The sequence below is a fragment of the Elgaria multicarinata genome, chromosome 1 (assembly GCF_023053635.1).
Source record: "Elgaria multicarinata webbii isolate HBS135686 ecotype San Diego chromosome 1, rElgMul1.1.pri, whole genome shotgun sequence".
Lineage (NCBI taxonomy): Eukaryota > Metazoa > Chordata > Lepidosauria > Squamata > Anguidae > Elgaria > Elgaria multicarinata.
In genome coordinates this window covers 64,857,231-64,874,355 of record NC_086171.1, presented here as the reverse complement: position 1 = coordinate 64,874,355, position 17,125 = coordinate 64,857,231, and the positions used below count along the sequence as shown (strand labels likewise).

General features: G+C 41.3%; 1 protein-coding gene across 1 annotated transcript in view; it reads right to left on the bottom strand.

Annotated features, from left to right (window-relative positions):
- GLI3 (GLI family zinc finger 3) overlaps positions 1 to 17,125 on the bottom strand; it is a 258,888-nt gene that overhangs the window by 80,816 nt on the left and 160,947 nt on the right. Inside the window, exons 5-6 of the mRNA XM_063129442.1 lie at positions 13,132 to 13,334; positions 5,415 to 5,558 (exon numbers count right to left, since the gene is read on the bottom strand). Of these exons, the coding sequence (XP_062985512.1) occupies positions 5,415 to 5,558; positions 13,132 to 13,334 (347 nt within the window). The remainder of the gene's footprint in view (positions 1 to 5,414; positions 5,559 to 13,131; positions 13,335 to 17,125) is intronic.

Sequence of the window (17,125 nt, the reverse complement as noted above, 5' to 3'; positions counted from 1 at the left end):
GCTACTATTTTATTGTTTTACTATGTACAGCACCATGTACACTGATGGTGCTATATAAATAAATAAATATTAATAATAATACTCCCCATCTTGCATAGGTTGGGCTCCTAATGATGCCTATGCAGAATGAGCTCCATAAGCAGAAGAGACTCTATATCTATTTTATTTTCCAAAAATGAAAGATCCCTGCTTGTTGCACAAATCCCATCTCATCCAGGAAAAAAAAACCAGCATTTACCAGTAGATTTCAGGTTAATATGTTACCAGGCCAGAATACATTCTGTATATTACAGAATGCAGGCATAATCACGTAATTCTGGATGGCTCTCTCTCTTTCTCTCTCTCTCTTTCTCTCTCTCTGGGCAGTATCCATTGTGACACTACTACTAACATAAATTATGCTGCACTAGCATAAGAGACCTCTGGCGAACCACCAATAGCACTTGCTGGCGCAATGGGTTTTCCACAGAAACCCTTCACTCCAGCAAGTGCTCTTGGCATTGCACTACCGGCCATTTATGCTAGTGCAACATAATTTAGATTAGCAGTAGCATCGCATTGGATACTGCCCTCTGGGTCCAAAATGGTCCCTTTTACTGTGCTTTTTTACACTAAACGTGCTCAAGGGTTCTTGGGTTGTGCTGCTCACTAGTTACAGCATTGGTGCACAGAAGGGCTTATAGGTGCTCTGCACCTTCTGTGGTTTGCATAGCACATGATGGAGCTTTCCTGCTATCTCTCTGGACTCTGTGGCCTGTGCCATTCCAGCTGTCACTGACATATGCCAGGGCCTAATGGTCCAAATCAAACTCCAGGGCAAACTTCTTTTCCAGCAGACACAAATGAAAATAATCGAGTAAATCTGCATTACATTCAACCTGGAAATAATCTAATTCACCCCTCCATATTTACTTAAGACATTGGGATGCCACTCTTCCTAAACTCAAAGCAGTTTGTATAAAAACAAAGCAATATTTTCAAATTAGATCAATTTTTTTTTTAAAAAAACCAGTCAGGTGATTATTAAGGTGCTGATGAGTTCCCTGGCCTCTGCTTCTTCTCTCTTCCCTTCAGGGCACACACGTCTTTAAGTAGTAAGTAAGCCTTGGAAGGTGTGGGAGGAGCTGAATTCTCTCATGATACCGACATGTCCACAATCATCTTCAATGAATATGGATATATATTGCACACTCCCCCATCATTTCCCAAATCCTGCGAAGTGGTGCTCTGTGAAGCTCAGCAAGAGTAATCTATTATAGCTAGTTTATCGTTGTATGAACTTGCCTAATGTCAGCTCCTTCAAAATAGGATTAAGGATAGTATTCATCATCAGCCATTAGGCAGCAAAGCAATTATATATAAATATAAACAGAATTACAGCTGGCTTTCCTCCATGGATTGAATGAAAGTTAGTGATCTTTTTAATTCTGAAATGATCTCTCATCTTATTTTAGCTCTGTCGCTGTTTCTGCAATACCCAGTAAGTCTTCCGTGGCAACTCTAAAGATGAAATGAAGGATATAAAAGTCTGAACTAGTGCTAGATCCTCTGGTAGCACGTGTATGCTGCTTCTCAGCCTTTTCCAGCTCCAGGGACTAGGGATATCGTGGGCATCTGACTGGGTCCAGGAGTCCAGTGGACTCTCCTGTGTCCAACCCTCCCCCAGGACCCAAATTGCTGGGCCACAGCATATTCGTGGGGCTGCTCTTCAAACACTCCACAGCCTGATGAGCACCCAGCAGCCATCTGCCCTCTGTTGTAACGGCCCCATTTACACAAGGCGGGCAATACACAATTTCCAGAGCCTCCATTGTGTGTCTGGATGAGGGCAGCTTCAACGGGTACTTGCCAAGCTCCAAAGAAACTCGCACAGCACCACGAGCAATGGTGGCAGCTTGGCGAGCATCCGACAGAGGTGGATGCAGGTGAGTCCGTCCATCCTACCAGGGACTGAAAAGACTTACAGTTGGGCCTCCCTGAGTACATATAAACAGCCCACGGTGCAGCTATGCCCAGCAAGAAACGATGTTTAAGAAACGATGGGTTGTCATGCAAGAGTGCAGAAGAGTGGACATGCTGCCTGTAGCATGCCCTCCTCTTCCACTTTTACCCTACAACCAGCTTCTTCGAGGCACCTGCTCAACTCCACTTGTGCACAACAGCCCATCTGTTTTAAATTGATGGATTGTTATTACATGTGAACCTTTGATAAAATACTACTTGGGTCCTACTTAGACCCATTGAAATGAATGGGACTTAACTTAAGTCCCATTCATTTCAATGGGTATACTCTAAATAGGGCATTGTTGGATTTTACCCAAGGACTGCATTGTCTCATCCCCACCGGACCTGGTGATGACAGCATTCTTTAGCTAAGTTTGCTATCTAACCCAGTACTATCTCTCCTTACTGGCAAAACTCTTCAAGGATTGGAAAAGATCTCAGCTTTCCTGAGGTCCTTCTCATTTGAGATACTAGGAACCGAGGACACTGAATATGCAAAGAATGTGCTCTACCCCTCAGTACTGCTCTCTGCAACGATGCCTTTTTCACACATTCATGGTTTTTTTTACGGAAGAGTATTGCATCTTCTACTTTCTAAGGACATAAGAAGAGCCATGCTGGATCAGACCAAAGGTTCATCTAGTCCAGCATTCTGTTCACACAGTGGCCAACCAGCTGTCGACCAGGAACCCACAAGTAGGACACAAGTGCAGCAGCACCCTCCTGCCCATGTTCCCCAGTAATTCTGCATTGATTCATTAAGAATCAGCAGTAGAGGCACAAGTTTAATAATGAGATCTACACCAGAAGTAGCCACAACCTGAGAAAGAATTAAAAAGGCAACACCATGGGCCAATCTACTAACGTGCTGTTGTGGTAATGCCCTGGACAGGCATCAAGGGTTGAGTCTTAAACCTATTCTTTAATTTCCCAAGTCAGCAAGAAGTGAATATGTTTTGCAAGATACTTCTCTATATAATTTCAGAGTTGTGCCATTTCAGCTGGTTAAGATACCAGTGATTAGCTCCCAACAATATTCTATCCTACTTGATTAATAATAAAGTAGTGGTCATCACGAGAAACTTGTTCAGGCTATGAAATTTCTTAATTTAGAATAATTATTTTTTCAAAGTTTTAATAAGGGGACCACCAAGAGAATGAAAATAGTTTGGAATTTATGAGTTTCACAATTATTCAAATTTGTATTTTGTAACATCCATCAAATTGGACAATTAGCCAATTGGGCATGACCAATGCTGCTATCTTTCCGGCGCCAGGTTAAGACTTTCCTCTTTGCCCAGGCATATGGCGGCACATCTTAATCACCCACATGTTTAATTTTTAACGGTTTTAATGCTTTATGTGTGTATGTTCTGTGTTTTAGAATTTTAAATTTTATATACTCGTTTTTATCTTAATTTTAGAATTTCTGTAAACCGCCCAGAGAGCCCCGGCTATGGGAGCGGTATATAAGTGAAATAAATAAATTATTTGATAGTTCATTATACAATATTTAGTTGGTCATTGTTTCCTTTTCATCACAATGGCCAACCAAGCAATGACTAAAGGCTGCTTCACACATTGCAGTTGATATATATGTAAGATGTATTAACTGTAAAACGTAAAGTATGACTGTGACAACCAAATATCTGAAAACACTTTTCCAAGAGCAGAATTGGTTGTAACTCTCCACTCAGTGTACACCTGGTAGTATATTTGCGTTAGTTTCCATGTAGTGTTTAAGATTGTCCTTACAGAACTTTAAACCTAATGCTCAGCAACAAACTCAACAGTGACACTAATTAGTTATAAATCTTTAAATCCTACGAAACTGGTTTTGTGAAGATTAAAAAAAGAAATTGAAAACTGGCCAAAAAAATTGAGGATTATTTTAAACTTTCCATTCAAGCTGCAAATAAAAAACGACTTCTCATTGATTCATTTCCATTCTTCCTTTCTTCAACCCCCTCTTCAAGGCTCCCACACACACACTGCTTTGTTATTCCTTAAATCAAGGTAAAATCATACATCTACTCCTAAGATGGCAAAATTTCAAATGCAGTGAACATTTTCACATGAGAAAGTGAAACAACCCTTTTCTCTCTCTGACAGGACAATTTTAGAGATTTTCATGTCTGGGGGCAGGGGCGGGTAGTGGCTGTTAAAGATAAAAAGACCTCCACATGGAAAAATGTATACTATTCATATCTATGTCAGCCTCCTCCCACCACCTCTGTTGTGTTTCACAATGCAAACATTTAGAATGTAAGTTCTTTGAGGAGAGGGACTTAACCTTAACCCCCACCCCCTTTTCCTCATGAAATCTGTAAAATGCCATATACACTACTGTTATATTACTAACAGTACCATAGATGTAGGGGCAGAAGGAAAGAACAGCAGAGGGAAATACAGATAGGAAAAGAAGATTGGACTTACTCCCTGCTAAGTGTGTTTACCACTGCAGCCTAATATTGCTAATACTGCTGCTAAATCATCATCATCATCATCATCCCCAGATGGGGATAATACCTCAAACTAAATATAGGAACTGGCATTCAAGTCAAATGTATAATATTGCCAGGATTAGACCATTTTTGTCTGTCTCTTCTGCCAAGACTCTCGTTCACGCACTGGTTATCTCTCGGTTGGACTACTGCAACCTTCTTCTCTCTGGCCTTCCTTCGTCTCACATCAGTCCGCTGGTCTCTGTCCACCACTCCGCCGCTAAGATCATCTTCTTGGCCCGCCGCTCTGACCATGTCACTCCACTTCTGAAATCTCTTCATTGGCTTCCAATTCGCTCCAGAATCCAATATAAACTTCTCCTGTTGACCTTCAAAGCTTTTCACGGTCTAGCTCCTGCCTATCTCTCCTCTCTCATCTCACACTATTGCCCCGCTCGTGCTCTCCGCTCCTCTGATGCCATGTTTCTCGCCTGCCCAAGAACCTCTACTTCCCTTACTCGGCTTCGTCCTTTTTCTTCTGCTGCCTCTTACGCCTGGAATGCTCTTCCAGAACACTTGAGAACTACAAACTCAATCACAGCTTTTAAAACTCAGCTAAAAACTTTTCTGTTCCCTATAGCTTTTAAATATTGAGTTTGTTCTGACTCTATACTGTTCAGCTTCACCCTACCCAGTGCCTGTTTACACTTCCCTGTGCCTGTTTGCATTCTCTTTCCCTCCTTATTGTTTACTACAACTTTATTAGATTGTAAGCCTATGCGGCAGGGTCTTGCTATTTACTGTGTAATCTGTACAGCACCATGTACATTGATGGTGCTATATAAATAAATAAATAAATAAATAAATAAATAATAATAATAACAATAAATGTTTTAAGTCTTTTGATCTTTTCAACAAATTCAGAATCATCCATTAACCTCTTAGGTTACAACATTTATCACTTACTATCCATAGCATGAAGATATTCCATATGAAGGGCACCAGCTCCGGTGGCAGCTGAAGGAATGATGTCAGCATATGGGCTGCGTTGACCTGCCAGTAGAGCCATCTGATGGTAATATTCTGCTGGACTAACTCCAGCATGTGGAGCTAAAAACAGAACATAGAAAAGCACAATTAAATGACGTACGGTAAACACAAAGCAACAATTTATTGATTTTCTTCCTCTTCTTTCCTACCACACTAGTGACTTGCATTATTATTATTTTTAAAAAATATCATGCAAGATCTGCTAATATGTTGTTTGCTTTTAAAGCAGCATATGGAGTGATAATGCATAGAATCCACCATCCATATCTATAAAAACCATAATGGTACACAGTGACTTATTTCCCGGGCAGGTGAGTCACACTTAGGTCCCATTGAAATCAACATCTAAAGTTAGTTAGTCATGGCTAATTTATGTCTCATTAATTTCAATGGGACCTAAGTGCAACTAACTTGCACTGGATCCAATCCAGTGATTTGATATGCTATATGTATTGGTAAAAGGAGTCTCAATGAAGTAAATTAGTAGAAATGGGAATTAATGTGTTTTAGTTTGTTACCTAAAAGCTTAGCCACACACATAAGATTTGAAGGATGCAAAAAAAGATGCCATTTACACCCACAAAAAGATTGTTGGAAAGAGGCAAGTCTTAGTCCATTTTACATATGACTAAATCTCTCTTTAGGAGTTTTAACTGGTTCAGCAAAAATCACAAGGAAGTTCTGGCTGCTTCCACAATGCTCCTCCATATATGACCTTTCTTCGGATCCCAGCCTATATCATTGTCAGATTATGCTTTACAACATATATGAAAAGTTCAACTGTTTAAAGTCCAGTTTTCAAAACTGGCTAGGAAACAAAAGCACTTTATATTTCTTAGGAATGAAAAGTGAACTAAGAACAATTAATGTTCTTTTAAAATTGCTATTTGGTTTTCAGCATGAAACTCTCCTCGAACCATTTCACCATCCATAAAATGGTAAGCAAAAACATTGGGGCAAAAATCCTTACAGGAAATCACTGATGTTAAAATTTTACAGTATTAGACAACCACAGTATCTTTCCAGACATACTTAAAACACTTCCTGGGCTTTCTGACATAAGTGTCTGAGTTAACTAACAATAACATTAACTGAAAACTTTAAAAGGCAAGTCTAGAGAACCTGCAAGGGCATGAAGTGAGCATGTAGAGATAAATTACACCACCGGCGTTCGTTTCCCTGAAAAGGCGCTTGAGTTCTGAAAAGAGGGAAAACCTTCACTTTCCTTTCTCGCTAAAAGAATAGAGCCAAACAGGAATGCATTGTTGAGAAGCTAGTTTTACTGTGATGCCTACATAGTGGAATTACTATAATAAGAGCTCGCTGTTTTCCATAGTGAAGAAGTTTTCAAACACTGGCCTCATTTGGACGATCGTTCAAGGCTTCACAAACCATGGTTTATGAAGGTGTGAAAAAATCTCTCCTTCATTCCATTGAGCAACAGCTTTGGTGCAAAGAACCTGCCTTGTATTAAGCCTGAGTTCCTTGTTATGCCAAAATTGGGGTGCTCTGGCTTAATGTCAGTTAAGAAACCAGGAAAATAACCCTTCCTTTCTTCTTTTTCTTGCTTCTTAACAGTTTGGATGTAACTACGGATCTCTGGCAAGTCAGGATAGATGATGGTAGGAGGAGAGGGGCCAGACATGTCTTCCTGGGGTCATAAACCATGGTTTATATGGTTAATGACATCATCATCTTCTGTACTAGATCAATGATTTCTGGGATTTCTCAGTTCTTCAATAATGGAAGACAAACCTCCCAGAAAAAGGAGAATGGTGGGGGAGGGGGGGAGATGAAAATTTTCCCCTGCAGTTCACCACTTTGGGGAAATGTCAGGTGTGTACTAGGACCTGCACTCAATTCATGAAGAATGAAATGAGGCCAAACAGGCCAGACTGGCATCTTATGTGCATAATAGTCGAGCACTTCCAAAAGTTCTCCACAACAATAAATTAGGTTCTTTGGCAAGATGCAGTGGTTCCCCTGCAACACAGAATCCTCCCAACTCTTCCCGCTTGACCCTGTGGCGGACTCTGGGTTCTGTCAATTGCAATGCTCCCTCCCCTTCTGACAAAGACTGAGTTCCCAGGGAAGAAAACCATCTCTGAACCTGGACCTCCTGTTTGGTAAGTACCTGGGAAGATTCCTCCCTGATTCCTGGACTGTCTTGGGGAATTTCCTTCACCACTCTCTGTCTTGGCTGGGCTTCTTCTAGTTCTGCCTCTGACTCAGAATCTGAGACCAAACCAGGGAGCCCAAGCCCCATGCTGAGAGAGAAATTAATGCTGAAATGTACAGTTAACAATGGTAGAACATGCCATTGTTGATTATTTAATTATTTCATTTCTATGCTATCCATCCTCCAAGCAGCACAAGGAGATTCTCCCACCCTACTTTTATCCCCACAACAACCCTATGAATTAAGTTAGGTGGAGAGATAATGACTAGCCCAAGTATGTCCAAGTCATAGTCAAGGATGGATGGAGATCAGAAATTAGCCTTGCCTTGTTTATGTACCTACACTCTAGTCCAGCCTTCATCAAACTAGTGCTCTCCAGATGTTTTAGACGGCAACTCCCAGCAGCCCACATCCAGCATGGCAAAGGGTCAGGAATTATGGGAGTTGTAGTTCAAAACATTTCGAGGACACCAAGTTGGGGAAGACTGCTCTAACTACTATCATACTGGCTCTCACACCATTCCAGAGGTGGAACCTCCACAACTTGTATAGTTCTTCTTGCCCTCTATTTGTGCTTCTCTGCACACATATCTGTATTGGATGTACCTTTACAGCACACACTCATCAGTAACATTTTCTTGCCACCACTATGGTTCTTGGTATGGTTCATTTAAAATTTAGCAGTCCAGAACCATACACACAATTAAGCAAACTTGTACAAAAGTAAGCAAGTTTGGATAAGACATTTTGGTTTATAAATTATGACTTGACAGCACAGTTTCGGTTTCACTGGCTGAGATTTAGAACATTTCCCCTTGAAATTTGAATGTAGCTTCAGGCTTTAGCAGATGTAGCTGTGCAAGTGTCAGAAGTTTCAGCTTTTTATGCTTGCACTGTAATGTCTAAAGGGGAACTTGTTTGAGAGAGGGAAGTAGAAACTGTACATGCACCTGAAGCCTGCTCAAACTCCTTCTGCACAAGTTCTTTTTCAGAAACTGCACAGTTAGTGCAAAGAACCAAAAGGTAATATATGCACATCTGCTTATTGGTGGTTGTAATCATGGCCACAAAACCTCTTAGCAATGTGGTTGCCAAATCATGGCAATCTCAAAGTGTTGTATCCAATGGTATCGTTCCACTCCCTTCTATGGCTTGCGGAAACCCCATCTTCACTCTTGTGCATGTGTCAGGTAAGAAAATAAGAAGAGCCTTGCTGGATCAGACCAAAGGTCTATCCAATCCAGAACTCTGTTCACACAGAGGCCAACCAGCTGTCAACCAGGGTCTCACAAACAGGAAACGGGAGCAATAGCACCCTCCTGCCCATGTTCCCCAGCAACTGGTGTATATAGGCTTGCTGCCTCTGATACTGGAGGTAGCACATCGCCTTCAGGACTAGTAGCCATTGATAACTTTCTCCAATTTTTTGATTCCACTTGCACAAGCTGGTGTGTAAGCCATTCCGCATTTCTGTGCACAAAGTGTAGAACAAGCTATTTTGCAAGTGATTCCACAAGGCATTCTACAAGGCGTTTCACAACTAGGTGTTGTTTATGCTAGTTGTTCAGCTAATGGTTGCACAACCACTAGTGAACAACATCAACTCTTGTATTTTTTCTGCTAGTGTAATGTTGAATATAACTTATGTCATTACACTTTGGGGGTTGCTGCCATCCCCAAAATTACAATAGCCATATACACAGCAATTACATGGATGTGGCAATGCCACCTACATCCAAAGCTGTGCCAAGCAATTCATCCAGGGGTTTAAACTCATCATCAGTAAGTTAACTGGATTCCCCCTTCCCCCCCAAAATCAAGTTTCTTCCATCTAATCATTGGGAAAATCTTGATGAGTTGGCTTACATGAGTATCCTAAACATGAATGACCATGAGATACATTGAAAGAGAGGCCAATGTGTAATTGTTTGGGAAGTTTAAATTTGTATTATCAATCACCTGTACACAGAAGAGATATAGTTTTATGTTTGCCTAGCACATACAATATAGCAGTAAGTCTATATTACCACCAAAGCCAGTTAATCATAAATTATATAATTTTATGTAAATATGAAGCTGCAAATTATGAGAGATCCTGGAGTCCATGTAACATCTATAGTTAATATAACTGTTATCTAAAAAGGATTTTTCAACAATTACAAAGTATTGCAATAACATTATTTATGGAGTCCTAAATATATAGCTTTGGGGGCATTAACTAACGTGTTCAGCAATAGCTAAACTTTCTTTCTCACTATTACAAATGCCCTCCATGTGTAATATAAGCTCTGATTGACAACAGGTCATTAAAATTTATTCTCATACGAACAAGAACCCATAACTAATGGATTATCTGTAAAGGTATATGTTCTTATATGTGAGGATTAATTAGTTACGGTATTATCCATTTGGGCAGTGAGTACAGCTCATTTTTCAAATTCAGCTAAAGGCAGATTGTCTGTTTTGTAAATCTGCTATTTTCATGTGTGGTGGGAAGGATTTTTTCCTTAATTAAAATTGTATTTTAATTGTCTTCCATACACGCTAACTAGCTAATTTGACCCATTATGGCTCAATTTAGCAGCAATTACCATTTTGAATACTGAAATTACAGTTTTATTTCTGCACAGTTAACAGAGTCAGAATATGTACTTTTTTGTTGTTACCCATTGAGATGAAATTCCTACTAAAGTCAATGTTGAACTTAAAATGGGGAGGGGGGAACCCTTGAAAGAATTCAATTCAGATAAATAAGATGGTACTGATAACATGGACCCTCTTTAGCTTAAGTCAGCTGTGATGGGCAGAGCAATTCTAAGTAGAGCCAGGGAGGAATGGAGTGGTGGATTTCCCCTGCCAGCTTGTGTTGGCCAGGGCAGAAGGTATGTGTGGGTTGGGGGAAGGGGGCATTGCCAGGCTTTTCAGCCCAGCAGACCTGTACATTCACACACACACACCATTGACAGCGATGGAGGGCAGGGTGGGGGTAAGCTATACCACCTCCAGAGCTGGCATAGCTGATGGGCACAAATTGGGCTCATCTAGGAAAATGAAGCTGGATCCAAAACTAGGGTGACCATATGAAAAGGAGGACAGGGCTCCTGTATCTTTAACAGTTGCATAGAAAAGGGAATTTCAGCAGGTGTCATTTGTATATATGGAGAACATGTTGGAATTCCCTCTTCATTACAAGAGTTAAAGTGCAGGAGCTATACTAGAGTGACGAGATTTAAAAGACAGCAGGGCACCTGCAGCTTTAACTGTTGTGATGAAGAGGAAATTTCACCAGGTTCTCCATATATACAAATGACAACTGCTGAAATTCCCTTTTCAATGCAATTATTAAAGATACAGGAGCCCTGTCCTCCTTTTCATATGGTCACCCTATCCAAAACCAGCTACTACACACACTTACCCATGAAGTGCTCTGTTTTGGTATTTTCCGGCTCTCTGACCATAGCAGCCCCCTCACTGTAATGGAAGGATCCCAGGCAGCACTCCTCTCCACCAGCAGAGAGCCAATAATGGGTAGTCTTAACGTCCCCCAGCCATGAGAGGGATTGTGAACTTATGCCCAATTGGGCTGTTTGGCAGGATATAGGACTGAGACTTGCTTTGGTCACCTTGATGAATGGCCTACACTGGGAACTGGAAGGGAGAGTGTAGCCCTATTAGTTCTGGACCTCTCAGCAGCTTTTGATACTATCTACCATGGTATCTTTCTGGACTGCCTGGTGGGGCTGGGCCAAGCTGGGAGGGCACTGTATTGCAGTGGTTCTAGTCCTTCCTGTCAGTTCATGCTGAGAAGGTGGTTTTGGAGGACTACTGTTTGGCACTACGGCCATTGGCCTATTGCGTCTCACAGGATCCATCTTATCCCCTATGTTATTTAGCATCTACATGGGAGAGGCCATCTGAAGCTTTGCTACCTAAGACTCCAAGGAAGCGATTGATACCCTTGAACATTTCCTAAGTTTAATAATGGGTTAGATGAGGCAAACAGGCTCAGATTAAACACAGACAAGATGGTGGTGCTATTGGTCAACAGAAAGCCTGGCTCAGAGAGTGTTCTGGATTTATCCCCTGAAAAATCTGGTTTGTAGCTTGGGAGTGCTCCAGTGGTGAGGAGCGTTTGCACAACTACATTTAGTGTGCCAGCTCAGTCATTCTGACGTGGCAGTAGTTATCCATGGCTTAGGCAGGATCTACACTACTGCTTTAAAGTGCTTTAAAGTACTTTATTACAGTTTTGACAACTGTTGGGGCCCAGGACACACTCCATACACAGTTGTCAAAACTGTTATAAAGGGCTTTAAAGGGCTTTAAAGCAGTAGTTTAGATCCAGCCTTGGTTACACCACAGTTAAACTATTGCATTGCACTGTAAATGGGACTACCTTTGAAGAGGGTCTGGAAGTTTCAATTGATGCAAAATGTGGTAACTAGGCTGTTCACCTATGCACAGTATTGTGAAAACATCACCTCAATACCACCAGTTGCCAATTGCTTTCTAGGCTCAATTCAAGGTTTTGATTTTAACCTTTGAAGTTCTTAACAGCTTAGGGAATGGCTATCTGAGGGGCTGCCTGTCTTGATAAGGTCAGCAAGAGAGGCCCTTTTGAAGACACTGCCACTTGCAGAGGCCTTTCTCCTGGGTTGCTCCCAAAGTCCAGAACACATTCCCTTTGGAGTTGTGACTGGTCCTCACTTCTGCATTCAGGAAGTGGGTCAAGACACAGTTTAACTAGGCTTATCAAATTGTTCTAAGGCTTTTTTTAGGTTGCTTTTCATGTTTTACTATGTTTTATCTTATTATTTTTGTAAACTGCTTTGACTGGCTTCAGAAAAGTTGTCTAGAAATAGCATAAATAAATAAAATATACCTGTATCAAATTAATATTTTCTCAATTTTAAAATAACGGAGCAACACCCCAGCTTCCTAAATTTAAATCCATGGGAATGTCTCTCCTTAAATTACCTTCTAAAAACATCTCAATTTGCCAAGCATTATATATACCCAAACTAAATGAAACAGAATTATAGTATCCCAAGTTATTAAGGTACTATGGAGGAAAGATAAATCATCTATATCATTTTTAAAGACCATCTCTATGCCATAAACCACTCTTGTCTTGCTAACTTCAAGAATTTCTCATTTATACTCATGTAGGTAGGATGAAAGGAACAGTAGTGTACTGGTCTACAATGCAGGTGTTAGAAGCAATAAATATACTTCAATTTTTAAATTTTGAATAAGACGGTACCTTTGGTTGATGTTTCAGTGAAATGTACAAATGACCGGCTATAGGCTGATGAAGTATTGAAACATTTATGACATAATAAATGTGTGACAGATCGGCTGAAGCTGATTGGAAAGAGTAGAAGAGAGACCTGGACAAGATTTATGGAACTGTTGCCAAAATGACAGCAAACAGGAAGCCAGTCTGACACTCACCATCTGTAGGACTCAGTCCCCGGGCTGCTGAGATCATGGACAGAGACGGGCTGCTGTGTAGTGATCGAATATAGTCCACGTAAGGGTTAATGTATGGATGAGGTGGGCTAAAGGGGGACTCTGATGCTGCAGGGTTCCTGTGCGGGGATATTCTGATGAATGGCAAGTCTGGATACGTTGGACTAGTTGATAGAGCAGAAGGCCTAGAACAGGAAAAAACCAAAATACATACATAGAATTTATGTGCTTTTCTATATACTTTATTTATTTATTTATTTATTTCCCAACAGCACCTATACAGACATCACTTATAATACATACAAACAAAGGTATACATGAAACAACTACAATTGCACTAAAAACATTTAAGGGTGAGGTTAAGGTACATTTTTAGCCCTCTTCATTCCAAAGATACCCACTAATTTTTTAAACCATTTATATATCAAATTCATTTTTTTCTTTTGTTATCATTTCTCTAAATCTCATACATTGGATTCACAGAGTTGTACTTCATTTCTCCCTAATTTCTAGATAAACACAGTCTACCCTCCTTCATTGTTATCTATAATGATGCCCAAACTGTTAGAAAGAAAAATATGAATACAAATAATTACATCTATGTATCTAGCATTGGATCCAGATTAAATTAAATACTTCCTATAGAAATCAATGGAGTGTAAGTCATTATTAGTCCCATTGATTTCAATGGGACCTAGGCTCAACTACCCTCCTTCATTGTTATCTATAATGATGCCCAAACTGTTAGAAAGAAAAATATGAATACAAATAATTACATCTATGTATCTAGCATTGGATCCAGATTAAATTAGTTACTTCCTATAGAAATCAATGGAATGTAAGTCATTATTAGTCCCATTGATTTCAATGGGACCTATGCTCAACTAACATAGCATGGATCCAACCCATATTTTTCTTTATGTGCAGCGAAAAAGCTCCTGCTTGCTCTATTTCCACTGCACCAAAGACTGGATATTATTATTATTATTATTATTATTATTATTATTATTATTATTATTATTATTATTATTATTATCATCTCTTTTTACCTCTTCCATTCTCATCCTTTTCTTTCTTTTTGTGTCATGCGTTTTAGATTGTAAGCCTGCGAACAAGGACTGTCTTGATTTTATTGACCTTCTATAAGGTCCTCTGGAAGACTTTTCAGTTGGAGAGTGGGGGTAAAAATGCTTTTAAGTACAACAATAATATAATAATTAAAATATTTCATGTCTTTCCTTGACTTCTTAGCTCACCCTTATTGTAACTGTTCAGCTTCAATTAGAAACAAATTGTAGCCAGCTGATCCCAAGTTTGCTAACTACTACAAGACAGCTTTAGTAGATGCTTATTTGATTGGGCAATTTCACAACTAGCTGACAATGGATCAAAGGTTTTCCATATGTTTGTTTTTCAGCGGGGCAAAGCAAACCATTGTGGAGCCAGATCCAAGAATTCAGTAATTAACCACACCACTTGCCAAGTGAGAAGGGCCATTATTTTTTATATCAAACTGTGAAACGGTAAGAAAATAAGAGAGAAGACCCAAACCCAGGTGTTCACCAAGCATTTTGAGGAACGTTTCAGAAAGGAAATAATCTGTGTGCCAATGGCCCTTGTCACCACACTTCCATGGTGAGTTACCTTTTGCATGACAACACTATTTGCAGCATCAACATTGCAAACCTGTGCAGAGAAACCATTCTCATCGGGAACGGTTAGATTGGCCTCAGCCAAAGCGTTCATTCCTTGGCAAAGGCAGTGATTAAGCCTGTCATGAACGTGCAGTACCCCAACTGGCTGACCTCAACTAAATGCTTTTTGGCCCTGTTTTGTCCAATTAATTTAGCACAGACACAGTAAAGTCACGGGCAGCAGCTGAGAGAGCCACCAAGGGCAGCAAATTCCTTTGATGTTGCTGACTTTAAGAATTATTTTAAGGGGTTTTGAGGGAGGAGAAATTATGAACATGCGCTTTAAAAAAGCAGAGTCCCATGGTGGGATTCTTACCACTAATCAGGCAAAGAGTGTGCATTAAAGATGGCTTCTTCCATTTAGGAAAAAAAGGTCTATTATGCTCATTGCTAAGACATTCATTACTGTGACTCATATAAAACTAAGTGTGTGCCTATGTAAAGTATGGCAAGTCCTGCCTAAAGATTTATAGTCTGGTAAGATTTGGACAGGGTAAAAATAATGTTGATTTGTTCATAACCCAGGATTGTAAACATCCGTTCACCTGGTCACCAGTGTTGCGTTAGAATCATTTCTAGATTACCTGTCAGAAAAGCATTTGTAAACTGGATGAGAATTCATTTGTAAACTAGATGAGATGATCAAGCAAGAATTTTGTATGACTGATATCATGGTCTACTTACTTCAGAGGAGAAAGTTTCAATGTCTTTATGTTAATGACTGACCCAAAGTCACCCAGTGAACTACATGGCTGAGTGGGGACTAGAACTACACCACACTGTTCATTATATTAATGCCCCTATTCTGGTGTTACCCCTTCTCATGTGATTATAACTGTGTGACTTGGAGAATGGATCTGTGTCTGCTGCCCTTGGTCGTCCACGCGTTGGAGGGGAAGACCTAATGATGGGAACCTGATCTATGCGTGCAAGCTCCCCCTTGTGATGTAGAACCATGGACAATCAGGGTTCTTCATGGTGGGGGAGCCTAAATGCATAAAACAGGGAAACCTTCAGAGCTCCCCTCCCCATAACACGAGGAAAGTGGAGAGTAAGGCTAGCCAACAGGGAAATCGGACGGAAAGGCCAACTGGGTAGGGCCAGTTCTAGGGTTATCCGAGGATTGTTTAACCCTCAAATAACCCAAACTGCCCAAGTTCTCATGACACAACAAGCCACAGCACACACCCATCACAGCTTCCATATTAAAAATGGCAGGCAGTGCACACTGCGGAGCCCTGCAGGTTAATTAATCCATGGTTGCTTACTCAGGGCCAGCACCAGACTATATTGCGCCCTAGGCAGGCGCGTTCTGAAGCCGCCGCCCCGCTCACTCACTCACCGCCCCCTCACTCGCCTGCCCACCCGCTCGCTCACTCGTCCGCCCACCCGCTGCCCCCACCTGCTCTGGCTCTCCCCTCGCTCACACGTTCCGGCTCCCCCCATCGCTCGCCCGCCGCCCCCGCTCGCTCACCGCTACGGCTCCCCCCTTGCTCGCCCACTCACCGCCCGCTCCCTCCCGCTCCCAGCTTTGAAGCCAGGACGCTGGGGTTGGGGGACGGGGCAGAGGCTTTGAAGCGGCGTGCCTGGAAGTGGCTTCTTGGCACGCCGTACTGAAGCCTCCGCCTCCAACCCCAGCATCCTGGCTTCGAAGGAGCCAGGACGCTGGGGTTGGGCAGAGGCTGGGGCGGCGGCTTTGGAACAGCACACCCGGAAGCCGCTGTAAGAGAGCAGCTTCCGGGTACGCTGTTCAGCACCCTCGTTTGCTTGGTGCCCTAGGCAGCCGCCTGAGTTGCCTCTATGGCAGCACCAGGCCTGTGCTTACTGTGATATGCGAACCGGCCTTGTGAGGGGATAACACCCAAATAGGGTTTATGATGATTCAACATCTATTTGCATATTCCTGGTGCTATATAAAATGTTGTTGTCGTCTTTTAGGCCAAATATGTCTAATCAAATATCCCAAAAGAAAACTGGCCGGGCAGAACTTCTACTTTCCCACAACAGACTTCTGTATTCTCTCACCCTTCCACAGCTACTATTCACTTTCCCCAAAATCATATTCTTTCCTCCCTTGATTTCTAGTTCTCCTTTAGTGTAGTATTCCAACACTTGACCCCAAAAAATTTGCTACATTTTCAATGACTGGAAGCAGAATTAAGTTTACAGAACAGCAAAAGGTAATTGGCACTGGTTGCAGAACATGGATCTGGTGGGTGGAAAGAGTAGAACCATATCAGATGGTATATATAAAAGGCAAATAGGAACACCATGAAGGGGCT